This window comes from Xylocopa sonorina, chromosome 10 (genome assembly GCF_050948175.1).
Source record: "Xylocopa sonorina isolate GNS202 chromosome 10, iyXylSono1_principal, whole genome shotgun sequence".
NCBI lineage: Eukaryota > Metazoa > Arthropoda > Insecta > Hymenoptera > Apidae > Xylocopa > Xylocopa sonorina.
In genome coordinates, this window is record NC_135202.1 from 5,617,097 (window position 1) to 5,635,236 (window position 18,140).

The window sequence follows — 18,140 nt, forward strand, 5'->3', positions numbered from 1 at the left end:
CAGTTCTCAGAGTCGCTTGGATTACTCCTATTCAGCGATGGCATCATTTCCATGATTCGGTGCGAAACGAAAAACCTCCGAACAGTGACGTCGGACAACTTCCAGAAGGGATCTAAAAATAGCCGCCACGAGCGAATATACATGCATTCGCGTAATTAAAAGCGTGGCGCATTCCAAGGCGTACGCGTAAACACGATCCGTGGCCACTCAGCACCGCGATAAACAGCGGACAATAGAATGAAGAAACGGAGAGAGCGGAGCGATACGATAAAAAGGTCGCAGGCAACGAACCAGCGACAAAAGATGCTGCGTATCGCTGTTGGGGATGGAATTAGGCGCATACCTGGAAATGATGGAGGGCCTCGCGTCCCATCGAACGAGACGGCCGAGGACGGGGAGATTTAATTACGAGGAACGAACGACGGGCGCCCTCTGCTGTGTCTGTCCACGGCGAATTATAAATTACGAAGGGGATGGTGTAGATCGAGCTAGGCAAGGAGAATGGAAAGGAGCAGCCGGTTCTCATCTGCATTCGCAGCTGCCTTTATGCCAGCCAGCCGTCTCTACCGGCTAATCGTGCATCTCCTAATTCAGAAGCTCCGTGCGGATGATGAAACTCCATTTTGCCACGTTTGCCGCGATTTCGATCATCAATCTTGGTTTCGGTGGCTCTCCGTTATTATCCGCGGTGTTCCTCGGCTCACTGGAACAGTCGGAAAGATATTGCATTACATACGTGTCTACTCTTTTTGCTTTGTATCTGTCTTCGTTAGTACGAGTAGTGTTTGAACCTACGATACGTTCTGAAACGATTTTGTGTTTCATATGTGTACGCTTTTTTATGTTTCTTATTTTATATATCCATGTCATACAAATTTATTAATTTAATAACTGCAATAAAGAATTATTTTTGTAATTACGTGCTTTTATTTTAAAAAAGTTCCTCGTTAATAAGCATAGATGTATCCTATCTTCCCAAAATTATTTCACGTTTGTTCAAGTCAGTTATTTTATAAATTCTATTCTAATATCGTGGGAACAGATTCGTAGATTAGGGAATTGAAAGAATTTTGGATTATTTGGGGTTGTAAATAGAGCCAGGGTAAATAAAATCTGACGTGATGACAGGTGTTGGAATACGGAGAACGGTCTGTAAAATTATCGATCGAAGCGTGCTTTATTTCCGCAAGGAAAAGGTGTTTAGATTGTCTCGCGTCTGATTTGCGGGCACGGAAGACACCCCGATGAGAGGAAGCAATAAATTCCCCGTGAAATTGAACTTTTATCCGCGGCCAGGAAAAATGCGGCTGTTTCTAATTTCACAAATTATTGAAAGCAGCAGAAACGAAAGTCCCGCGGTGGGTACACGTATGATAACTAGCTCTCTGGGAGCCATGAATCATTGAGACGTTAAGTTAAGTTGATCTGATTGTTCTCTGGTAGTTACTTTCCAAAGTATTCATCATTGTGTTCGCTTTCTACTTCACAGACTGAACTGATGTAGAACCTTTATAGGTTCGAGTCATCTTTATCCCGCTACCTAAACTCCCGTTGATCGTCTACCATTTTATATCTCTGCATTTATCATCGCCCATATTTTCAGTGTCCTAAATTACTCTGCATGATTCTTAATAAAATTCTGTCATTCCTTTCTAATTTTCTTTCAACAAATTCCCTTTAATTCCACGAAACCTCGATTCTCTGATCTCAAAAATCTTTTCATCTTCAACGTCAACATCGATATTCTTACAGATAAATATCTCGACAAAAAGTTATTCAGACTTTTGTTAAGTCTCAGTAGCTTCTATTAAAACCATAACTGTAACGATACATTTCTTTCGATGCTACGCGAATAGTTGATATTTTTCTTTGCAAAATTGCGAAGGAATCGATGAAGAAGACTCGCGATCAGATTTCCACGGGGAAATTAGCTATCGAACGATGCTTTAGCTTCCTCTGGAACTTCTAAACGCGTCCGCGGAGTCAATAAACACGCGAGAGCCTGCCGATTTCCGGCAAACTCCGTCCGATCGTTAGGATAATGGAACGGAACGCCCCATTCCGTGCGCGAATATCGAAACCTGGCGCAGGGGATCTCCCTCGATCGAACGTTCTCGACGGATAAACATCGGTGAATCGTAATGCCGCGGGGTTTGTTGATCGATCGCGCGAATCGCTACTTTGTCGGGGGAAGTTAAATAAACCGGGGTCACGTGTTAGAAAAAATGGGACCGGCGCTCCTGCGGATTATCGTTTCTAGGTTTACCGTGGCTGTAATCGATTCTATTCGTGGTGCCGTTTCTATGTTTCTTGCCACGTTCCTATGCTACTCTGTAAACGATTTTTTAATCGATCGCTATGGATGATCAAGAATAATCCAAGTAGAGAAGAGTTAAAACAGAGAATCACTTAATTGATGCAAACATTCTAATTTCAAGCATTCAGAATTTTGAAAATAATTATTTAAATTTATAACAACCTATCTCAATATTAAAGATCTTCATCCTCGAAATAATTCCAGCATTCAGAACGTTCAGACTCCCAACTTCAACAAACGTCTTCACGATAATCCAAATAACTTGGATGAAAATTTGCAAGCTCCTTCAGTTAATTAATCTCACGATTTCCAAACGTAACAATCTAAAATTTTCTTGGAAACATCACTCGATCCAATTTTCCTTTAGAACTCTCTCGAAGATCTCGAAGAACCACCGCGCAACGAAGAAGCAGAACCGTCTGTTCTCCAGCGTTCTCCAGCTGCCGTCTCCAAGCTTCTAATTTCAAGCATTCAGAATTTTTAAAATAATTATTTAAATATACATCCAGAACGTTCAGACTCCTAGCTTCAATAAATGCTGTTCACGATAATCCAAATAACTTGAATGAAAATTTGCGACTCTCCTCAGTTGATCAATCTCACAATTTCCAAACGTAACAATTGAAAATTTTCCAGGAAACATCACTCGGCCCAATTTTCCCTTGGAACTCTCTCGAAGATCTCGAAGAACCACCGCGCAACGAAGAAGCAGAACCGTCTGTTCTCCAGCGTTCTCCAGCTGGCGTCTCGTAGAGCTAGTGGAGCGAGCCGAGATCGCGGTTTCCCGACGCGAGCATCTCCGTGGCCGATCTATTGTTCGCCGCGTGGACGACCGGACCATAAGTCATTACACGTCGACCGGTTGATTATGATCTCCATTGTGGCCGCTGCGTCGTGAGCATTGTTCGCCGCAGCCACCTGTATCCTTCCGCCGTGGCTGCCGCCGCGGCATTAGAAAGCCACACGCCGGTTATCCGCGAGCGTTATTCCCATTATTCAGCGAAACCAGAAGACACGGGGCGTTGTAAGTGCCGTACTCGCGAAATGTACGCGTTGCGTCGACGAGGGTGTCTTGGCGATCGCTGATATTTCGCTCAGAGGGTGGAATTTGGAAACGTTTGGATACTGAGAGGGTGGTTGAAGGAAGAAGAGTGACGTTTGATGGCGAAGGGTGGCCTTGCTGGTAAATGTTACGGGCCATCGAGATGGAAACGTGCAAACAAGCAGAGAGCACGTAATAATATACAAAAATGCAAAGTACACGTTGGAGTATTTAAAAGGCAAACAAATTTCTATTTAATTTGCGCGTGAAGTGTGCGTGGATGTCTTCGAACCCTGCCAAGTCGCGGAGGATCGTACAACTCCATTTATCGATCCGACGGTTACATCGTTTCACACTTTGAAAACAGCTGGTGCGTGTCTGAAAAAAGGAGCCACGCGACTGTATTACTATTGCCACCCGTGAAAGAGCGAGTACCAGTCGTTCGAGTATGCATCCGCAGCCCCGATCTCGTTAATGCACCCACCCAACGAGACGTCTTTAACGTTCCACCCTGTACATGATGCAACACAGAGCCCAACGGTGGTCGATGGTCAATTATAACGGCCCGCGCGAATACGCAGCTGAAATTGCAGGTTCGCATCACCTCGGCCGCGAAAAGGGACGATTCCGGAGTCGCGAGCGATGGCTTCGAGCGGAATCTGAACAAGACCAACAGAAGTTCGCTTCACACGCGTTCAGAAATACACGCAGACACGTATAAAAAGTGGATACTGATTCTCTCGACGCGAGGTTGAATAATGTGAATCGAAGTTCTCCGTTATGCTTGCGTTCTGACCCAGCGAGTACGAATCAGGATTGGTTGGCCAAATCGTTGCTGAACGCGTGTCATTCAAACTCTGACGATTGCCAAAGGATAAATCGTTCATCTGCTGGTTTTACGCGTAGATGATTAACGTTTGTTAATGCCAAATTCAATTGGATCCACGTTGATATTATCTTCAGCAATTTGAAAAATAATAGAAATAAAATTCTCTGTATTTCAATGCACCAATTGCAACAGCATAAATTGAGACTTTCATCGAAGCAATCGGATTGAAGTAACAAAGTTCTCCTTCGAACGTGTTGCGCATTCTTCCAAGCTGCCTATGCGCGCATACAACAGAAATACCGATCACTCTATAAAATTCCGAATCGATTAAACTCCGCGCAATTAGTCTCATTCCAGCAGCCAATGCCCGATCCCTACCCACAATTTCTCATTCGCGTCATACTCCAGAATCCTCAGATTCTCTTCTAAAGAATTCGCTCGCAGCTATCCGAGGAATCCCAAGGTACGATCATGCGTCGAAGCGACCGTTTTCGCTCGCAACAATGTACGTGTATCCGCTTATCAATTTGCCAATAGATTGCGATCTGAACGTACCCGGGTCCTGCGAAACGCCAAGAGAAAGAGAAAGAGCGAGAGAATCTCACGGTGGGAAAAAAATCGGCCGCTACATTCACAGCAGAATCGTTCGAGGCGAGCCACGAGCGACTTCCCTCCACTTGAACGTGTTCGACGATCGTCTGCACCTCGGGCACGGTGCATGCCCAGGTTTTTCTGGCCAGACAGTGCCAACAAGCCGGCGCCAGGGAATTTCTCATGTCGGGGAGCGTGTTTGCCGGCAATTAACAGGGATTCCAACGAAATGAGCCACGTCCAGCGTACCGAACCGCAGATTTATTTTCGGCCCTCGTCATCGCCGCGGTGCCTCTCCACGCGAAATCCTGCCACGGTGGTAACGCGAGCCCCCGCGCGGGTTCGTGTCTGCTGAATACAAATCTCGCGGACTGGTTATCGCTCCCTAGGATCGCTGATATCTCGCAGCGCGATTTGTCCGTCGGATAGACGCGGGGCCTGCGAGCAGCAGGTTCGCTGGTGAACCGCGGATCTCGCGCTTCGGTGCTAATTGAACTTGATACGGTTCGTTAGCGCGCGGGACTTTTACAGAGGCGCCTCTGGGTTATTTAACCTGGGTCGAGATTTGGTTTAGAGGTTAAATATTAGCTCGACGACAGTTTCGTACATCGACGTGTCGCGAGATTCGTTGAATGATTTCTCCTTATGTTTTCTCAAAATTTTAAAAATCTATCTTGAAGAGAGGACTCATCGTGTTTAATAAAATTTCGAGAACAAATCAAACGCTTGAAAAAATTAGAGGAGCCTCTGGGTTATTTAACCTGGGTCGAGATTCGGTTTAGAGGTTAAATATTGGCTCGACGACAGTTTCGTACATCGACGTGTCGCGAGACTCGTTGAACGGTTTTTACTTATGTTTCCTCGAAATTTTTTAAATCCATCTTGAAGAGAGGACTCATCGTGTTTAATAAAATTTCGAGAACAAATCAAACGCTTCAAAAAATTAAAGGAGCCTCTGGGTTATTTAACCTGAGTCGAGATTCGGTTTAGAGGTTAAATATTAGCTCGACGACAGTTTCGTACATCGACGTGTCGTTCGTTTCGTTGAACGATTTTTCCTTATGTTTTCTCAAAATTTTAAATATCCATCTTGAAGAGAGGACTCATCGTGTTTAATAAAACCTCGAGAACAAATTGAAGCGAAAATGCTTCAGTGTGCTATAGAAATGGAAGAGGCAAGAAGGAAGGAAAGGAGAGGGGAAGAACGTTTCGTCCTGGACCTGCTAGTGGATTCATCAGTAAAGTTACTTAGCAGACCTTAGACGCTGGGACATTTTTATTAGGGACGGGTCAGAACTTTTATATATTGGAAAGGATAGGTCATCAGGTACTTTCAGGAAACTGTAAACGGTGCTGTCCCTCCAGTGGCGAGTGTCAGAAGGCCGTCAGAAGATAAAACGCTTCGCGTGAAAAATTCGAGAGACGTTCGAGAGCAGTTCCAAGCGATCAATCACAGCTATCGCTTCGTAGACTGCGAGACCTCTAGCTAGCTCCACGAGAACCTACCCCCTGGTACACGCCATTAGAACACGACTGGTAATCTCTTAATTATGCGTGGCCAACTATCGCCGTCGCTTCGTCTCCTTTCGCGAGAACCCATCCATTCGCTGGCTGGCGTCGCTCGCAGATAAAATCCACAGATAGGACGAGAGCGTTGGGCGCTTGTCTATTCGCGTGATATGTCAACGATTGTCGTTCTCGGGCACGTGTGCGATGGTGGAACGAGGCTTCGACGCCGCTGGCCATGTTCTTTTTCAAATGTATTTGGCGTTTCGCGCTGTGATTACCTAACGGGAGGTTTCGAGGGTCCATGGGATGGAGACCTGCACGAGCGTCGACGATGAACCTTTCTTTTGGACCTGACGACCATAGTATCGACTTTTTGAGAATAATTTCGTTTATAAAGTAGTACGTCTTGAAGACGTTCTTGCAGACGATGCGTGAATGTCTTGGAAAATATTCGCAAAATATTTGCTTTGAATGATTGAGACATTTTTTTGTCTATCAAATCACGACGAATCATAAAAGATCTCGTCTGGTTCTCAGATTTCTTAAGACTCTCTCGAATCTCAGCAAACGTGCAAAGGTCGCGGTGGCCCAGAAAGTAGAGACGGAAACCCCTTTACCCGTTGTCCAACTTTCCACTCAGATGTGTGCGTTACCTGAAAACCTAGACGACGCGACCCGAGCACGCTTCCTCCTCACGTACTTCGACGGGGGATACAAACGTCTACCAACTGTTTAGTACCGCCTCGTGCGACGTTTATTTGCACTTGCGAGGAGGAGTGCGTGTACAGGTGCGTATACAGATGAATTACCGATGGACGGGGCCTGGCCAAGGGCCGACAAGTGCTTCCAAGTACTAAACGTTTGCGTCCCCGTTGGTGTTTGCACGGTGTACGCCGTTCCCGCGAACTGCTCGACATTTTTTCGATGCCCCCGTGAGGAGGCGGGCCTCAAGCACCCGCGTTAATGGAACCATCCGCGTTTTCACGCTTATCGGGAACGCGACGGGGCCTCGTGTTGGAGTTTGTTGTTCGCGAGGGCCCGCGACACGCTGGCGACACTTGTCGCTTTCGAATGCTCCGGGGGATGCCTGATTTCTTGCGTTCGCGACGCGGACGGTGCGACTAAGGGTGGAGTGCGTGGAGCATTCGAGCGTGATTCGTTCGCTGTGCACTTTTGCGCTATGCGTTGTGCACTTTTGAGCTATGCGCTGTGCACTTTTGAGCTATGCGCTGTGCACTTTTACGCTATGCGCTGTGCACTTTTGCGCTATGCGTTGTGCACTTTTGTGCTATGCGCTATGCACTCGTTATTTAGTTAATTGTATTGCAATGTAATTATAATTTTATTAAACAATTTTTGAAAATACCAAATCCACGAATTTCTCTCCGATCTCTCCTTTATATTTATTAATTATGTAAAGAGGGGAGAGAACGATCTTTAAAATGGAAATTGGAAGAAAATATAATGCGAATGCAGTGAAGATTACGCGTACCCTAATTAGATGGCGAAAAGTTAATCAATTTGCTAACGATTGGAAATAAATCGGAATTGAAACTTTAAATAGCGGACGAGGAAATCGTTCGACGATCGTGCGTGAATTACGTCCGACTGGTAATCAGGTTAGCCAGTGAATCAAACAGCAATCAAAATTCGAAGACATCGATCTTTAGAAAGCTAGTAACTGGAACTCCAGATAGACGGCTGGTTACGATCCATCAGGATCGATTAAAATAAGAAACGGTTAGACTTTATTTAGAGATACAGGTAATGATACTTCGATCAAGTCAATTTATCAGTCTCTCATTCTCATTTGTTACTTACTATTAAAACGAATCGGTTAAGCGTTTGTTTTACTATTTTCTCCAGTTATATTCGTACTACTTAAATTCAGCTAAAAAGAACACATCTATAAACTTTACACAGATATCTAGATAATAGACTTCCACAAACTCGTTTCGCAAATTGCGTGAATTCAAATAAAAGCTGATTCACAAATATAATACAATTTTTCTCCACGCTATGACTTTCTATACAAATTTATTCGTTCTCGATAAACGTTAACGCTTATACTTTATTCTGGCAATTTTGCATATTTTTACATACTCCGTTCACTCCCCTCTTTTTGTTATTCAAATTCCCGAAAAACGTATAATTTCTCTAACTGCAACGAACTTTAAATACAGATTTATCAACTCATCGGATATTAAAATCCATACTTCGTCCCAACGATTTTGTATAATTTTTCGTGCCGTATTTTCACTTTACTTTTTCGCATACTTAAACGCATCGAGCCGCATGTTTGTCCCGATTTGCATAAACGCGAAGGAGAGGGTGTCTCGATGCCGTTGAAAAAAATTCTCGCGAGACCCGAGGCGAGCGGTCTTCTCATCAGGAATCATCGCGATTGCTGGCCGACATCCAAACTCGTAAATCACCGTCGCGAACACCTCGGGTCTTCGCTGGCGTCGCCGACAAATTCGACTCGCTCCGCGCGAATCCTAATCGCGAAAGACGTCACTTAGCCTCGTTAACCCTTCGAGAGACCGGTAGCTCGAGAGCGGATAGCTTATCGCCGATGTTTTGCCACGAGCACGGTGAAAGTTCGTACTTCGAGTACTTTAAACTCGAGCAATCTATTATTCATCGGCCGCTCCGCTTCGAACTTATTAATCGCCCCATCATCCGTCCATATCCGTGTCCATTTCTCACGACCATTTTTCGCTCGCGCGCCGATCAGTCAAACCGCGGCAAGTGGTGGCCCAATAAACGCGTAATTTCGATTCTTTGCCGGATAGCCTCGCGAGAGAAGGTTAAAGCCCGTTTCCACGTGCAAACGTCGAATAATTCATAATTAATCGAATCATACGGTATATTAGAAAATTCTTTAGATAACAATTCAATGAAAGAATTATATTATACGTGTATTTGTGTACGTATAACGATGTCAATAGTGATTTAATTGAAGTATATATTATATTGATGAATTTTGCGCCGTGTAAATTAGGCTTTAACGTGACTGGTTCAACTGGCGAACGATCTTCACATTTAATTAAAGCACATGGAATCTTAAAAAACTCGCTGGATTACGATTTAATGAAAGAACTATATTATAAGTATACTTGTGTAGGTATATAGATGTTAATAGTGATTTAGTTGAAGTAATTATGATATTGATAAACTTTGCGCCGCGTAAATCAGGCTTTAGCGCGACTGGTTCAATTGGCGAACGATCTTCACATTTAATTAAAGCACATGGTATATTAAAAAACTCGCTGGATTACGATTTAATGAAAGAATTATATTATAAGTATACTTGTGTAGGTATATAGATGTTAATAGTGATTTAGTTGAAGTATATATATGATATTGATAAATTTTGCGCCGCGTAAATCAGGCTTTAGCACGACTGGTTAAATTGGCGAACGATCGCGCACTGAGACCGGTCAGAAAAATTTGGAATCAGTTAAGTGTCGGTTGCATAACGATTTGGTAAAAGTTCAGCACGGAGAAGAGGATGATTAATTAAATTAAATGAAAGTCTCTAGGAATCTATCATTTATCACGCAACGTTACGCCGCATAGGGATCTATTAATCAAGCAACACGCGTGCACTTCCGAGTTACTCTGCTTTTCAATCGCGATCCCGCGGTTTTTCCATCGCGATCGATTATTCGAAGCCCTCGACGAGCACTTTTGTACTCCTCCTTCTTCGTACGTCTCGATCGCGCGTGGAAACGAGGGATTACGCGTCGATCGAAGTTACGTTTTCGGTTTTACCTTTATCGCGACTTAATTGCGTTTTGTTTCGAGGGATTAACAAGTGTTTGACTACCTCTTGGCTCATTAACTGTCGGCACCACAGCGGAACATCACGAACGACGCGCGCGAGTTAGCATATTAATGATTTACGGCCCTCCACCGTTGTTTTTGACGGAAATATTTGTTTGTCCAGCCTGTTAACGCGTTTGCACGCGGCTTCCGCGATTTGCATGCGACTACGGGCACAGTTTTCACTTCCACGCTCGTGCAATGATATTTACCGAGACAAATTCGAGAGCCGCCGATTTAACGACGACTAAATCGAAAGCTCCTCTCAACGAGGAGACATTAATTCTGAAGCATCGATTATTACTTCTGTACTCCTACGTTTTCTTGTTTACCAGCTCCAAACATTTTTATTTCTCTCGTAAAAATTAAAAATATACATTTTCAAATTCAATCGAGTAAATTATACAAAATTCTTGTAGAAAATATCCGATATCTCAATCATTCTTCTAATTATAACGATATAATCGTGATAATGCGATACAGGATAAAAATGATTAATAACAGCTAGCAACCTGCGCGTGCGCTAATTTTTCAAATAATCGCGGTAATAAACGATCGATAAGTAAACACCAGTGGATTTAATCAATCGAGGAACACGAGCAACAGAATCGAGACCCGTTAATGCGCCCAACTTCTCCGTCGAGCGTGTACGAGGCAGTAGAAAAGAAAAGCAATGGCAAGTGCAACGGTATGCGAACAGACGTTTCCCAGCGATTTCTTTCGATTTACATAAACATCACCCACCGCGACGGTTCGTTTATCCGCGGACAAGGCCGACGATTAACTTCGCTCAAATTGAATTTGACGGCGAAAGAAACGCGGCGCAGCGCGGCGTGGAAACACGCGGTACCCGCGTTCAGAGTTCGATTACCAGCGAGGATTAGCTCCGCTCGAAATTGACATTTCCGGCCGCGCCTATTTCCACCCGTACGCCGGCCACCTGATATCGTGAAAGTAATTCCGTTTGCTTGTCAGCGTTAACCAGCGCGAGTCTACGCACTTTTATCCGCCTCGTCTCGTTTCGTAGGCGAGGAGTTTCCATCGCGTCGTTGTCCGTAGAAATTCGAGGATCGTTCGAAGTGCCACTGAGTGGCATCCCAGAATACGAACAAGTGGAAGGTGACATAACTTTCGCTAAACGAAGCCTTCGCGAGCCTTGTAAAATTGAAAAGATAAGCTTTGGTATCGAAATGAAAAATTGTTCAAGTAGTGGACTTGGTCGCTTGGACTTGTGGTTGGTTTAAGTATCCTGAGCAATTAATTATCGATTAATTGAACGAATCGAGCGGTTGTAGCGTGGCGAAGAGTTACCGTGCTCCTTTTCTCGTGTAATCGCGAAACGAAACGAGCAATGAAAGCGAAAAAGAGTGGAGAGAACAACTTATTATTTTTACTTCGCGTTGGACATTTTATTTTTCTCGTTTCTGTTAATATCCCCTGATGAATACGGTTAGAGTCTGTAATTTCCGATTAATGACTTCTTTATTGAGGATGAGGGGTCTAATTTGTTCGCCAGTTTCGATAAGGAAAAATTAGATAACCATAGAGAAATGTGGCGAACCAGGAAGTTTGTACGGCGGCTTTTATCGATAGCCAGGGCAATTTCATGCACGCGAGACTTACGGTGGAATATACGAGATCGGATTTCACGTCTTCTGCCGAGATCTCAATCGAGTTCGCAAATCAAGAGAAATGGCTGTATTACATATAATTTGTTAAAGAAAGTACGGGACATCGGATATCGAACAACGATACGGCTGACGAAAAATCGTTCTAACCACTATTCTCTGCGAACATTTTTCCACGACTCCACATCTCCAGTCTTACATACGCTTTGATATCTCAATTGACTGAATGATCGATTCGAAGACGAACAAAATAAACTCGCAACGGACGAGAAAAGAAATTACACGATCGAATCGATGCACTGTTAGTTCGCGAAATTCAAAAAAGTCCCATTGTCGCATTCGCATCGCGCCATCAACGAAATGGCCGTCTGGTACCGCTGGAATCATTCAGCTCGCGTCGCGCGTTCCACGAGGCGGGTTTATACGGACGGAGAAAAAAAAAAGGAAAAAAGAAGAAAAAACGAACCTCGAAACAGGAATCGGAATATAGAGCCGTGAACACGGCATTTCACTTAGCGAAACAAATATGTAAATAGTGGTTGAAGCCTCGAGTTCAGTGTCCTCTTTCCGCCATCCTCGAGGGGCCATCCTGGTGGCGTCTCGCGGTGAAAACCAAGGTCGCCGTCGCGCGGCCCCTGATGGACGAGGCACCCGGCCGCCCGGCTGACGCGAATTCGAGGTAAGTACGCAAATATTGGATCTCGAGGACCGCGCGACACGCCACTTCGCGTGCGAGTACCCTCGCGAGTGGTCCTCGCTTGGCGGACACCGCTGCGGGACAATTGAAACGGCCCTAACCTCGCCTCGCCATTGTGGAACCGTTCTGTCTTCCTTCGATTAAGGGTAGCTAGCATTTAAAATTCTCTGCAATCCTAGCAAAGTGCGATAGAATGCTTTAGGAATGATTAAATTTCTTTTCCAGTCGAATACTTGAGACTGCTTTCGTTCAGATGAATATTAATTAGATTTAACATTAAAGAATGTAATAGTTGAACATGATTGTTGTGGAATTTTTTCAGACTTCAAAGCAAGTTTCTATCCGAAATGTAGAGGAGTCTTTCCGAGAATCCCACGAGTACAATGTTGACCGTGGCTCGCTGCAGGCAAATTCGTTGGCGCCACGAGAAAGTAAAGTCGCGGAGTAGCAAATATTTAATTTCGCCGTAATAGGACGCTACGGCTAAATGGTCGGCAGCGAGCCATTCACGTGATCGCGATCCTACCTCCTCGATGTATAAAAACAGACAAACTAACTAAAACTATGATACTCCAATGCGTAGAGAAAAATAGCCAACACCAATCGAGTCCATTTTAAGTGGCTTCCACACTTGCGACAATGAAGTTCAACAGACCATCTCTAAATCTTCCACGTTACAAATAAAATCCATCACCAATGAAAGAACACGCGTTCACAGTTCGATCTGAGGCAGTCGAGTCGTTGACTGCGCTTCGACCGTCATCCTCGAGCAATGGCGGGTGGTAACCCCGAGGAACCGCGTAACGGTACGCTCTCACGGAAATTACAATAGGCTCGACGCACAACGAAGTGGCGAACCGGGGTCTCTACGCGTACGCGTACTATCGGTTCCCCGATGGGAACGTGATAACATTCCGCGGCGAGGGAGAGCAGGAAAGCGTGAAATTGAATTACGACACGCGTTCTGGTAACGAGCGTTTAACATTGTTCCGCGCCGCGCGGCGGAGGCCGCGGTCAAGTGACCCGCCGCCAGTCGCCGCGGTTTTTCTCGTGTTTCAGCCTTCCCGCGTCTTAATTATAATGCTGTTTTAAGACACACGAGACAGATCTATCCGTTACGTACACAAGTTCCCCTCTGATCGATGATTTACGATATTACCAACGCGTATCTGTTTAACCCTGATTCCAAGAGTACTTCGAAGCCTTCTGCAGCCTCTGAACAGATAATCGTTAAAAGAAAATCGCAGGTTGACTTAATTTATCTAGAAAGACGTTTAACTATTTCAACTGCTGACCCAATGCAAAGTGACTTCCGGAGGCTGGCGTTGTTGTAGCCGTTGTCTTAATTATAATGCTGTTTTAAGACACACGAGACAGATCTATCCGTTACGTATACAAGTTCCCCTCTGATCGATGATTTACGATATTATCAATGCGTATCTGTTTAACCCTGATTCCAAGAGTACTTCGAAGCCTACTGCAGCCTCTGAACAGATAATCGTTAAAAGAAAATCGCAGGTTGACTTAATTTATCTAGAAAGACGTTTAAGAATTTCAACTGCTGACCCAACGCAAAGTGACTTCCGGAGGCTGGCGTTGTTGTAGCCGTTACAAATAACGCGTCAAGTAGGAGCACGGACCAGCAGCACGGGTGCTGGTCGAGAAAAAACCCATGCAGAGAGATCTCTCGCATGCGTACAAGCTAATTACGACATTTGTGCTGACTTATCGCGACATTACATCGCGCGATCGGCATAGAGACAGAGCAGCACGTCGCGGGCATTCATCACGGGCCTGCAGCACCCTGCTGCTCCTTTTTTCACCGTCGTTGTGCCACCTGAACCGTTACGTCAGCTAGCGCCGTGAGTTTCAGCGCAGCGTCATCGTCCTGCACTTTGTTGGCGCGAATCGGTAATTCCCTAGGTAGAATAGGAAACACGAGGCGCCCAGTCCGCTCGCATCGCAGCTATCACTGATAACCGTGCCGTGATTCCATCGATTTCTCATAGAAAATACGCGTTCGCATAGAAGTTCGCGATCGTCTACGCGATCGTTATCAACGACGCAACACGTGTCTGACTTTTGTCAATAGCATCCTGATCCTAATTGCAACTATTATAACCCACTTCGTCAAGCATCAAGTGACACACTTGAACTGATACGCGTCTAATGGACTCGCTTTATTCAAACCTTGTGTGTTCTGACTCATTGATCACGTTCTGGTCGACTGGCTGCCAATCAGACACTTTTTTCAAAACGATTAACCAAGCAATAATAAGAAAATGAAAGAAAAACTAGAAATACATGCGCACGCTCCTAGAGCTCTAGATTTACCTTAACCAGCGTCCCATATCTCCATTGAGATTATTAGTATGATTCATTATTCGCAGTGTCGCTTATTACGGGACACGCTGTGCAACCCTCGCAATCGTTACGACGATAATGAAGGAAAAGAAGACTTAAATGCACATTTTTATCTTCGCGTACCATCGAGTGCACCGGAGGAAGACAGTTCGTGGCCAGGAATCTCCCCCTCGAGGATCACGTGCGCCGCGCGGGTTCTTATTAAACGAGAAAAATTATGAGACCGCCGATCACGTGTCCGTGGTTTGATTTCGCGGCGGTGGTGGCCCAACCGAATCAGCCTCGATGAAGATTCGTTGCGTCGAGCTTATAATTCTCCCGGGTGTATAATCCCCGAGCAGTGCGCCGCGGATAATCATCGACATTAAAGGCGAATCCTCGGCGAAGGTTACAAGGTAACGCGGCGCCGCCGCTTAAATATTATTTTCGATGATCAGAAGGCGCTGCGCGAGGAGAAAAAAGATATTTGCCGGCGAACAGATCGATCGATGCCTTCTGCTGGTCGAGGGGGTTGAGAAAGTGGTGTCGCTGGATGGAAGCACGTGCCGCCGTGTCGCGCGTGCTCGTTCGAGACTCGTGACTTTTTGTTACGAATATCGTTACGTATCCTTACGTACAATTATCCTTGCGTAATGTCTGAAACGAACCAGCGACGAGGAAGATCCGTTGGCGCGCCCTCGACACAATAATTCCAACGATGAACAGGCGAGGAACACCTACAAGGGACGCGATGCGAGCCAAAAGATATATCGATCGCTGGAAAAATCGCTGACAGAGCGTGAAGGGACGCGACAGGCAACGTATTTATTTGCAATTACACACACGTCGTGCACGAGGCTGGGGAGCGCGCCGGCGGACAATTAAATCGATTGTCCGAGGTACGTATCGATCGTGCGCGCGTCCTGTAAAAAGCGCAGCCGCCCTTAAATCGAATCGCAGGACACGCGAGGCGTAGCCATTGTACGAGGCGGCGGCCGCGGATGGTGGTGGACCTTGTAAAAAGGCATAAATGGCCTGCGGAATTAGCCCCGTGACATTATAATGAAGACGAGAGGCAAGACTAATGGCGGCGAAGTGACCCGCGCCGTGTACCAACGCGGCATTAATCAATGTCCGCGTGAATGCCGTCGCGGGAACAACGTTTAACATTGACCCCCGTGGAAAAAAAAAAAGGGCCACGAAGACACGGGCCACCGTCACCGTGACAAAGGGACGCTGATTGTGCCGTTGCACGAAATGGACCCGCGCGTTCTACCGCTGTATTATGCTCGAGGATGAAAAGAGGAAATCGAAAGGATTGTGAATGCCTCGAGGGGCATTTTGGTGCGTTGGGTGTTGGCTCGGGTGGTGCCTATTTCGTATGGCCCTTGCTCTCCGACCGGATATGCAAAGCTGCTATTTGCAGTCCACGTGAGGTTGTACATCAGCTCAGTTTAGTCTTAATTTTTTAATTTTTTATAGAACGAGGATTTTCGTTTCACTAATATATTGAATGACTCATAGAAAAAGTACGATATCGATTAATTTCCTCAAGTTTAAACAGGATTGTCTCTTATTTTTAGATTCGTTTAAGATTTCTCAGTTTGTCCAACGAAATCGAAAGCCCCGTTCGCGTTTAAACGCTGAACAACGCTGTGATTCACCGTTTCAACCGCGGAACGGTTTCCAGTTATTCGCACCGCGTTCCTCTCGCGTCACAACACGTTCCGCGAGGGTTTCGAAGCCGTCCGAGGGGGCAGCCGTCGCAACGTTAACCGATGCGGCCTCGTTTGTCACGGTGACAACGAAACGTCTCTATACGAGCGCGCTAATTTATCGCGCGGTCGCTAATTCTGCGATCGCGTGCGAGTCATCGCGAGAAATCGCCAACCCCGGAACGCCTAATCGCTCGATCACCGTGCGGTCCCATCGGTTCCTCGTATCAATATCCTCGCCGATGCATAATTTATGGCACGAACACCTACGGCGCGCCGATCGAATTCAAATGCGTTCGATCTATCGACTTGCTTCAGGGATTAAGTGGATTTCGAACAGCTTCTGCGAGAATTCTTCATCATCCCCAAGTTCGACTGTCTCTCTACGAACCCCAATACAGATCCTCTTATCAATCTGCTATAATTTTCGAAACAATTCCACTCTAATTTCTCAAATAAAAGCCAGATGTACAAAGAAATCGAATAAACTGCGAACCTCGCAAGCTTTAGACATCGAAAACGCGAAACGCGACCGAGGTTCGTCGCTCTCGCCCCCTGGGCGTCCCCGGGAGGACTCTGAAATGTAACCAACGTGACACCCTCGGTCCTGCGTCAACGCCCGTTTAATTTATCGCCCGGACGGGTCTAATTCCGCGCTCACGTGTCGAGAAAGCCGGATCGCGACGCGCCCGTTCGATCATCGCGATCGCCAACGTGCCAAACGTGACCGCGTCTAACGACGCGTTATTCCGCGTACGCGCGATGGAAACGCCGCGGGATTATCCACGCTGGCCGACCTCCCAGCAAGCGCACAATATGCGCCGCGATCGGGATTTACGAGCGGGCCGGGGCCTTAATATTTAAATTGAACGGGCTCATCCATCGACGATAGACGTCGACATTGTAGCCGGTGAGATTGCCCGGTCGCACGGCCAGGCAACTTTCTTCCCGCGAAACGCATTCGCGTACGCGAGAGAACGATCATGCGTGCGAACGACGCGGCCAGACGTTGAAAAATGGCCTCGCTGAAATTCATACAGCAGTTTCTAACACTTTGTCGACTGGGTCTAAGCAGCTGTTTCTTTTGTGGAACATCCAAAACGACGATATCTAATCGAGTTTATTTTGTATTTTAAATATTTGCGAGAATGTAATTATTGGAAGCAATAAATAACGTGGACCATTAATGATTCGGTTCTAACAGTGTTGAATTCGTAATTGAAACAGTGATTGTTCGAAAGACTACAGTGGAAGGTCGAGGAAGTGGTTTTCAGGGATCATGACAGATCGATAGAAATCGATAGAGCGCAGTGCTGGGAGGATTGTGAAATCGAAGCGAACGCAAGTCTGCGAGCAAGTCTGGGTCTAAAAATAGGGATACGGTAACAGGAAGCGATACTCGGCATCGTGGAAATTGAAAAGCTTCGAGTTTTGAATAATAGGATCATGAAAGAGCGGCGCGCGAATAGAAATCGGTCAGGTAGAAAGAGAGAGGTGACGTCAGTGAAAACATAATACTGTTGCACGTCAAAAGTTATAAATAAAATTGTACTGTAAAAAACTTGTTCGAGGAAAGATCGTGCTTGTGGATTTCTTCGAACAAGAGACTCGAGGTTCTCATTTTTGTCATCTACGATTTAA

The 18,140-nt window shown here is 45.6% G+C and overlaps 1 protein-coding gene across 1 annotated transcript in view; it reads right to left on the minus strand.

Moving 5' to 3' along the window:
* Positions 1-369: 369 nt before the first annotated feature.
* LOC143427818 (uncharacterized) overlaps positions 370-18,140 on the minus strand; it is a 42,225-nt gene continuing 24,454 nt past the window's right edge. The window contains exon 3 of the mRNA XM_076902285.1: positions 370-703. Within this exon, the coding sequence (XP_076758400.1) occupies positions 651-703 (53 nt within the window). The 3' untranslated portion in view covers positions 370-650. The remainder of the gene's footprint in view (positions 704-18,140) is intronic.